Source organism: Carlito syrichta, unplaced genomic scaffold (assembly GCF_000164805.1).
Source record: "Carlito syrichta isolate Samal-C Ts95f unplaced genomic scaffold, Tarsius_syrichta-2.0.1 Scaffold316302, whole genome shotgun sequence".
Taxonomy (NCBI): Eukaryota; Metazoa; Chordata; class Mammalia; order Primates; family Tarsiidae; genus Carlito; species Carlito syrichta.
Genome location: NW_007260398.1, coordinates 1471096 through 1481018, shown reverse-complemented (window position 1 = coordinate 1481018; position 9923 = coordinate 1471096). Strand labels below are relative to the sequence as shown.

Sequence of the window (9923 nt, the reverse complement as noted above, 5' to 3'; positions counted from 1 at the left end):
AGTTGAGTCAGAGTCTTACTCTGTCACCCAGGGTGGAATGCAGTGGCGTGCTCATGGCCACTGCAGTCTCGACCTGCTGGGCTCTGACGATCCTTCTACCTCAGCCTTCCAAGTAGCCAGAACTACAGGGGCATACTACTATGCCCAACTAATTTTTAAAATTTACTTATTGTAGAGATGAGGTCTCTCCAACTTGCCTGGGCTGTTCTTGAACCCACAGTTTCAGGTAATCCACTCGCCTCAGCCTCCCAAATTGCTGGGATTACAGGCTGAGCCACTGAATAATTTTTTGATTTACTGTAGAGACAAGCTCTCACCAAGTTGCCCATGCTGGTTTCAAACCCCTGGACTCAGGCAATCCTTTCACCTCAGCCTCCCAAAGTACTGGGATTACATGTGTGAACCACTGCGCCTGACTTACCAAGCTTTTTTTTGAACAGAAGTTTAGCATTAGACCTGTGCAATTCTTCTACCGTGGTGCATTCCTTGGTTGTGCCGAGTAGTATCCGTCCTATGGACAGTCCACAGTGTGAGCATCTGTTCTCTTAATCATGAACATTTGGGTTCTTTCCAGTTTTTGTTTTTATGTTTTGACATTCATATGCAAGTCTTTGGGTGGACTTAGGCTTTCATTTCTCCTGGAGAATATCTGTGAGTGGAACTGCTGGGTCAGAGGGCAGATGCATGTTTAATTTCATAAGAAACTGCCAAACTTTTTAATGCAGTGATTATATTATTTTGTATTCCTAATGGCAAAGTGTGAGAGTATCTGCTCCACCCTGCCAGCATTGGGGTTGCCAGGCTTTTTAATCCTAGCTGTTCTAGTGAGTACCTGCACACTCTTTGACGTAAATCAAAGCAAATTTAATTTTAGAATTTTGTGACTTGTCTTGAGATAATTGAAAATGCCCTGTAATGTGGTGCATGTCTTGAGATGCTTTTCAAATCTGAAGAGGGATGAATGCTGGTCAGGATAGTGTGTCTAAGATCCAGGATACCCTCGCCCGCTAACCTATGGCTAGAGCTTATGAGGGAAGGTTATTGTTAATTCTTTATTCATTTTAGCACCATGTAATTTCCCAAAATTTTTTAATGCATTTGTTCTTGACAGCAAATGTGGTTATCATTTTGTAGATAAAGGAATGAAGACTCAAGGGAGCATGCATAAGATTTGCCTGAGGTTTCAGGGACTGAAACTTAGAACTCCTGACCTAGTTCAGCACTCTTCCACTAGCACCCCAGAATGATTAATGTACTCAAATTTATTGTGTGGATGTCTTTGGTTTTCAAGTTTAGATAAACTGGTAGATATAAGAAGCTTAGATCTTGAAGGCAGTAGGTGGTAGGAACATCTCAGTATTAGTTATATTCCACAGAGGATAAGACAACCTTGAAATATTCACTGGTGATTAATTTGTTCTTTTCATGTGGCTTCTAAGGGATTCTTGAAGTTGTTTTAGTTCTTATGGTAGATCAGCTGATATGGTTATTAAGATTGCCTTTCTGAGAACAAATACATTATTGGGTGTCCTAGATTTATATTTTGGAACTCTGTTTATGATTTTCAGAGTACTTTCAGCTTGTCTGTGCTTCCTAGAAATACTCTCTTAGAACTCTTTTTTTTTTTTTTTGAGATGGAGTCTCACTCTGTCACCCAGACTGGAGTGCAGTGGCTGCTCCCAGCCACTGCAGCCTCGACCTGCTGGGCTCTGGCGATCCTTCCACCTCAGCCTTCCAAGTAGCTGGAACTACAGGTGCACGCTACCACACCCGGCTAGTTTTTGGTTTATTGTAGAATTGAGGTCTTGCCAAGTTGCCCAGGTGGGTCTCGAACCCACAGGCTCAGGCAATCCACTTACCTAAGCCTCCCAAGGCATGGGATTACAGGCTGAGCCACCGAGCCTGGCTTCTCTTAGTACTCTTAGGTGGTTTTAGCAGTGAATATCTGTCATCACCTGCACCGGTGTGACCAGGGGGATAACCAGCAGGTAATCAGAACTGAATGGAGGGGATGAGACTCCACTCAAGTGAGCAACCTGTATGGCTTTCCAAAGCACATTGCAGTTAAAATTTTTCAACAATAAATAAATCTGCCTTTGCAACATTGCCAGATATTAACGTAAGTCATGTGTTTGTTTTATTCTAGTGATGTCCTCGCGTTACCCATTTTTAAGCAAGAAGAGTCAAGTTTACCTCCAGATAATGAGAATAAAATCCTGCCTTTTCAATATGTGCTTTGTGCTGCCACCTCTCCTGCAGTGAAGCTCCATGATGAAACCCTGACATACCTCAATCAAGGTTAGAGGCTTTCTCTTTCATTAGTATCATTGCAGACCTGCCAGAGTCATCTTTTATCAGGTACATTTATTTCTATGTAAAAAGTTAGATCTGTCTAGTGTGACCTGTTAATCAAACTAGAAGCCTTACTTCAGAGCTGTGAGTTCTGATGTCGTATGTGATATAGATGACTGACTCCTGTCCATTGTTAGTTCCCACCTCCCTCTTTCTGATTTATCCATGCTTCTTGGTCATTCCCACTGGTTATTGTTTGAGAAGTTTTACCCTACCTCGCTCTACTATTTACCAATTATGTGACCTTGGACAAGTTGCTTAAGTTCTCTAAATTAATGTTCTTATCTGTAAAAATGGGGTTAATAATACTTTAGAGTTTTATCAGTTAAATGAGATAGTGTATGAAAATACCTAGCATAGTATCTAGTATCTAGTAAAGGTTTATAATTGTTGATACTAATACTAGTCATATTATTATACTCTTGTGTATTCAACCAACTGAATTTCATTCTTTCTGAATCTAGCAAAGTTAACTTATGACTAATGTAATATGTAATTACTTTTTCTTCTAGGACAGTCTTATGAAATTCGAATGCTAGACAATAGGAAACTTGGAGAACTTCCAGAAATTAATGGCAAATTGGTGAAGGTAAAAGAAATGAGTACCTCTGTACAATATTTTTTTCCTGATCCTTTTTGGAGTTTTTGTTTTGTTTGTACCAATATTCTTTTGGTTCCCTAAAAGGTTGGATGGTATCTCTTACCTGCCACAACTTGTTGGCAGAAGTAAACTGATATATTATTTCTTGGGGGTCAGAATAAGCCCCCCTACTGACATGAATTTTCTAGAGCTGCAGAAAAAGAAGGCTTACCACTCCACATTCAGGGAATCCCCAGCCTCAATGAAGTTTTTTTGGGTAGAGTAAACTAACATCCCTGAGATCTTTAGAGAATATTCAGTATAGGAAAACGGAAACCACTGTTGATGAACAGCTCTTAGTCTAGCCCTACAGTAAGGATTCTGAGAATTCACAGCAGAGTTGGGAGAGAGGTGTTCAGTCAACAACAGTAAAAGGTGATATGAGGGACTAACAGGCACTTCTACAAAGTAAGAGTAACAAAAGAAAGTTGATGGAAGCAAGTGTTACCTATCCCAGTGTTTACAGATTGTGTGGTGGGTTAGTAAGCAGGGGACTTGGTGAATTTTTCATATGTGTCTGGAGACTTGGTATAATAAGAGAGGCACATAGAAATGCTTCAGATAGGAATCCTCTATGCTTAGTTACCATTAGGACTGATGTTTAAGCCAAGTTTTTTTTTTTTTTCTTTCTTTTGAGTCAGAGTCTCACTCTGTTGTCCAGGCTGGAGTGCAGTGGCACACTCACAGCCACCACAGCCTTGACCTACTGGGCTTAGGCCATCCTTCTGCTTCAGCCTTCCAAGTAGCTGGAACCACCACAGGTGCGCACCACCATACCCAACTAATTTTTTTTATTTATCATAGAGACGAGGTCTCGTCAAGTTGTCTGGGCTAGTCTCAAACCCCTGGGCTCGGGCAGTCTTCTCTCCTCTGCCTCCCGAAGTGCTGGGATTAGCCACCGTACTTGGTTAAGCCAAGTTTTAAACAGGGCACCAGGTAACTCTAAAGATTATATCTGAGAAATTAATAATTTTTATCCTAAATAGCACTTGGTTCAGTATGGATTTTAGAGTATAACAGGTCTTAAGAAAAATGATTACAGACTTTGTCTAGGAACCAAGTAGCAGAGACTCCTGCTAGTTTCCCTTTGTCAGCACTGGTTTTCAAGAGGCCCTGCTACCATCTGGTTGTTTTGTATCCTTTTAGAGTATATTCCGTGTCGTATTCCATGACAGAAGGCTACAGTACACCGAACATCAGCAGCTGGAGGGCTGGAGGTGGAACCGACCTGGAGACAGAATTCTTGACATAGGTGAGTTGAAAGAATCTTGTGCCTAGGAAATGCCTCTAACTGTGAACTGAGAGTTGATTTTCTTTTTATTTATTTGTTTATTTATTTTTGAGCTGGATCCTCACTCCTTTGCCCAGATTGAAGTGCAGTGGCACACTCACAGCCATCACAGCCTTGACCTGATGGGTTCAGGTGATCCTTCTGCCTCAGCCTTCCAGGTAGCTGGAACTATAGGCATGAGCCACCATGCCTGGCTAATTTTTGTGATTTATTGTAGAGATGAGGTCTCGACAAGTTGCCTGGGCTGGTCTCAAACCCGCAGGCTCAGGCAATCCACTTGCCTCGGATTCCCAAGTGCTGGGATTACAGGCTTGAGCGATTGCTCCCAGCCTGATTTTCTTTACTTGACATTTATCGTTTTGCATATGTTTCAGAGGCTCAATTAGTATGAGCTTTGAAGTGGTTATTTACTAGGCATAAAAAATTCAGTAATGCAAGTTATGATGTCAGCAAAATTAAGTTTGGAAGTATAAACACTTTAGTTCCTTACCAATTGTATCTATTACTTAAGGATGATTTTGATATTTTTGAGTTATAAAATATGTATAATATAAAAATTGCCATTTTAACTGTTTTTAAGTGTATAGTTTAGTACTTTTTTTTTTTTTGAGTTGGAGTCTCACTCTTGTCACCCAGACTGGAGTGCAGTAGCATACTACTGGCCACCGCAGCCTCAACCTGCTGGGCTCCAGCGATCCTTCTGCCTCAGCCTTCCAGGTAGCTGGAACTACAGGTGCATGCTACCACACCCAGCTAATTTTTTGATTTATTGTAGAGATGAGGTCTCACCAAGTTGCCCAGGTGGGTCTCAAACCCATGGGCTCAGGCAATCCACTCATCTCAGCCTCCCAAGGCGTGGGATTACAGGCTGAGCCACGGAGCCCGGCTTTAGTTCCGTACTATTAAGTACATTCACATTGTTGTGCAACCATCACCCTCATCCATCTCCAGAACTTTTTTTTTTCTTTTTTTGAGTTGGAGTCTCACTCTCACCCAGGCTGGAGTGTAGTGGCATGCTCATAGCCACTGCAGCCTCAACCTGCTGGACTCAGGCAATCCTTCCACTTCAGCCTTCCAAGTAGCTGGAACCACAGGCATGTGCCACCATGCATGGCTAATTTTTTTGGATTTATTATAGAGATGAAGTCTCGCCATGTTGCTCAGATTGATCTTGAACCTCTGAGCTCTGGCAATCTCCCCTCCACTCCACCTCCCAAAGTGCTGAGATTGCAGGTGTGAGCCACTGTGCCCAGCTAGAGTTTTTTTCATCTTTCAAAACCGAAACTCTGTATCTGTTAAATAACAACTCCCTGCTCCCCCTCCCCCCAACCCTTGATAGCCACTGTTCTCCTTTCTGTCTCTATGAATTGGACTACTCTAGGTCCCTCTTATAAATGGAATCACATAGTATTGGTCCTTTTGTGACTGATTTTTTTCACTTAGCATAATGTTGTCAAGGTTCAATCATGTTGAACATATATCAGAATTTCCTTCCCATGTAAGAGATTGATTAAAGGCCAGGTGCAGTGGCTTTTAATTTTTATTTCCCTGATTATCTCAGCTTTTTGGGAGGCAGAGGTGAGAGGATTAACTGAGCCCAGGGGTTCGAGACCAGCCTGAACAACTTTGCTAGACCTTGTCTCTATGATAAATAAAAAAATAAGCTGAGCATGTTGGTGGAACCTGTGCTTGCAGCTACTTGGAAGGCTGAGGCAGAAGGAGCACTTGAGCCCAGCAGGTTGAGGCTGTGGTGGCCATGAGCATGCCACTGCACTCCAGCCTGGGTGGCAGAGTGACACTCTGACTTAAAAAAAACAAAAAAACTGAATAACATTGTGCTGTATGTATATGCCACATTTTGTCGGTTCATCCATCCCGTGATAGACACTTGGGTTGATTGCACCATTGGCTTTTGTGAATGAGGCTGCTGTAAACATGGAAGTACAAATATTTGTTTGGATCCTGTGGTAATTCTTAGTTTTGTTAGGAGACACTGTGTTGTTTTTCCACAGTGACTACACATTTTACATTTCTACCAGCAGTGCTCAAGACTGTAATTTCTCCACATCCTTTGCCCACACATATTACTTTCTGTATTTTTGATAAGAGCCTTTTTTTTTTTTTGAGTTGGAGTCTCACTCTGTCACCCAGACTAGAGTGCAGTGGCCGCTCCCGGCCACCGCAGCCTCAACCTGCTGGGCTCCGGCGATCCTTCCACCTCAGCCTTCCAAGTAGCTGGAACTACAGGCACGCGCTACCACCCCTGGCTAATTTTTTATTTATTGTAGAGATGAGGTCTCGCCAAGTTGCCCAGGTGGGTCTCAAACCCGCGGGCTCAGGCAGTCCACTCATCTCAGCCTCCCAAAGGCATGGGATTACAGGCTGAGCCACTGAGCCCGGCTGATACAAGCCATTTTAATGGATGTGAAGTGATATCTCATTGTGGTTTTGATTTTCATTTCCCTGATGATTAGTGATGTTGAGCAGCTTTTCATGTTCTTACTGGCCATTTGGATGTTTTTTGTTTTGGTTGTTCTGGAGAAATGTATGTTCAAATCTTTGCTGATATTTGAATTGAGTTATTTGTTTTTTGTTGTTGTTGAGTTGTAGAGGAATTCTCTATATATTTTTGATACTAACTTCATATCAGTTATAGCAAATACAGATATTTCTCCTAATCTGTTTGTTGTTCTTTCACTATGTTGATAATATCCTTTGATACACACATTTTAAAACTTTGAGGTGGGCCTGGGCTCAGTGGCTCATCCTGTAATCCCAGCACTTTGGGTTCAAGACCCACCTGGGGAACTTGGCGAGACCTTGTTCTTCTGACATACTTTTAATCCTGGCATCAGTATCCTTGATTTCTGATTAGTTAATATCGCCTACTGGTAAACATAGTTGTTAAAAAAAATTTAAGTACTACTAATTTTGCCTGAGAAAACATTGGTTCTTCTGTAGTTATTCTGATAACTGTACAAGTCTGATAATCATATGATAAATTGACCTTAAGGTGAATCTAATACAACTAAATGCCATGGAATACATTGAGCCTCACTTGATGCTTTCCTGTTTGAATCATTGATACCAAAGCAGTAGTATAGTTATAACACAGTTATAGTAACAAATAGTATCACCTAGCCTTATAATAATAATAGTATCACCTAGCCTTGTGATAATACATAGTATCCTCTATAGTAGCAAATAGTATCACCTAACCTTGTAATAATACATAGTATCATCTATAGTAACAAATAGTATCACATAGCCTTAACTCCCAGTTTGAATATTTTGTTGTTTTTGAGAGTCAGGGTCTCACTCTGTCACCCAGGCTGGAGTGCAGTGGCACAGTCACAGCTTACCATAGCCTGGACTTTCTGGGCTCAGGTGATCCTTCCTCCTTAGCCTCTCAAGTAGTTGCGATTATAGGCACCTGATATCACACCCAGATAATTATTTTTTTTTTTAACTTTTTTTTTTGTAGAGATGAGTTCTTGCTATGTTGCCTTGACTGGGCTCAACCTCCTGGGCCTAAGCCTCCCAAAGTGCTGGGACTATAGGCACGAGCCACTGCCCCCGGCTCCCCAGTGTGAATATTAATAGGAGAAGTCAGGGATTGCTATTTGAGTATCTACAGTGTGGAATGGAAAGCACAGTTATACCAAAACCCGCTAGTGTTTGCTTCCCTCTTGCAAAAAGATTTGTCTGTTACAGGATCATTTTATGACTTGGTAACTCAGCGTTAATCTTTGTGTTAAATTTTTCCCACTTCTATCTGTGATATAATGCTTTCTCCATTTATGCAGACACTGCTTCATCCTCTACTACAGTCCTCTTGATGTACTCTAACAGTACACTCATCTTAAGACTTCAGTTGAAACAGATTTGTTTTGTTTTGTTTTGTTTTGAGTTGGAGTCTTACTCTGTCTCCCAGACTGGAGTGCAGTGGCCGCTCCCGGCCACTGAAGCCTCGCCTGCTCGGCTCCGGCGATCCTTCCGCCTCAGCCTTCCAAGTAGCCGGAATTACAGGCATACGCTACCATGCCCAGCTGATTTTTTTGATTTATTGTAGAGATGAGGTCTCGCCTGCCCAGGCGGGTCCCGAACCCGCGGGCTCAGGCAATCCACTCACCTCAGCCTCCCAAAGGCGCGGGATTACAGGCTGAACCACTGAGCCCGGCTGGAAACTGCCTTTAAATTACCATATTTTAAGCAAGCAGGAGGATATTGAACATTCCCAACACAAATAAAAGATAAATGTTTGAGATGATGAATATGCTAATTGCCCTCATCTGATCACTGTACATCATATGTATCAATATCACTGTAGCTGGTTGTGGTGGCTCACACCTGTAATCCCAGCACTTTGGGAGGTGGAGGCGAGAAGATTGCCTGAGCTCAGAAGTTCTAGATAAGCATGGGCAACATGGTGAGACCTCGTCTCTACAATAAGTAAAAAAGTAGCTGGGCATGGTGGTGCATGCCTGTAGTTCCAGCTACTTGGAAGGCTGAGGTGGAAGGATCGCCTGAGCCCAGCAGGTTGAGGCTATGGTGACTTTGAGCATGCCACTGCACTCCAGCCTGGGTGATGGATTGAGACTCTGACTCCCCCCCGCAAGAAAAATCACTATACCTCATGAATATGTACAATGATTATTTGTCAATTAAAAAAATTTTAAAAAGATGTGAGAGGATACCTGAGCCCACAGGTTCGAGAACAGTCCGGGCAACTTGGCAAGACCTCATCTCTACAATAAATCAAAAAATTAGCCGGGCCTCATGGCACATGTCTGTAGTTCCAACTACTTGGAAGGGTGAGGTGGAAGAATTGCCTAAGCCCAGCAGGTTGAGGCTGTGGTGGTTATGAGCTTGCCACTACCCTCCAACCTGGGCGACAGAATGAGCCTTCAACTTAAATAAATAAATAAATAAATAAATAAATAAATAAATAAATAAATAAATAATTTTTTTTTTTTGAGTTGGAGTCTCACTGTCACCCAAACTGAAGTGCAGTGGCCACTCCCGGCCACCGCAGCCTCGACCTGCTGGGCTCTGGCGATCCTTCCGCCTCAGCCTTCCAAGTAGCTGGAACTATAGACGCACGCTACCATGCCCAGCTAGTTTTTTTGATTTATTGTAGAGATGAGGTCTCGCCTGCCCAGGTGGGTCTCGAACCTTCGGGCTCAGGCAATCCACTCACCTCAGCCTCCCAAAGGTGTGGGATTATAGGCCGAGCCACCGAGTCTGGCTTAAATAAATTTTTTTTAAAAAGGTTAATTGCCTTAGTTTTTATTTTTTTGAGTTGGAGTCTTACTCTGTTGCCCAGGCTGGAGGGCAGTGGCACACACATGTACACCACAGCCTTGACCTGCTGGGCTCAAGTGATCCTTCCACCTCAGTCTTCCAAGTATCTGGAACTACAGGCACGTGCCACCATGCCCGGCTAATATTTTGATTTATTGTAGAGATGAAGTCTCATCAAGTTGCTCAGGCTGGTGTCAAGCCTGTGAGCTCAGGCAGTCCTCTCACCTTACCCTCCCAAATTGCTAGGATTATAGGCATGAGCCACCACGCTCAGCTAAATTACCTTATTCATAAACCCTTTTTTTTTTTTTTTTTTTGAGTTGGAGTCTCACTCTG

The 9923-nt window shown here is 42.6% G+C and overlaps 1 protein-coding gene across 6 annotated transcripts in view; it reads left to right on the top strand.

Moving 5' to 3' along the window:
- TFCP2 (transcription factor CP2) overlaps positions 1–9923 on the top strand; it is a 69669-nt gene that overhangs the window by 42397 nt on the left and 17349 nt on the right. For all 6 annotated transcript variants that reach the window (XM_021707030.1, XM_008074105.2, XM_021707029.1 and 3 more), the window contains 3 exons: positions 2147–2298; positions 2865–2941; positions 4139–4244. In XM_021707030.1, coding sequence (XP_021562705.1) covers positions 2147–2298; positions 2865–2941; positions 4139–4244 — 335 coding nt within the window. The remainder of the gene's footprint in view (positions 1–2146; positions 2299–2864; positions 2942–4138; positions 4245–9923) is intronic.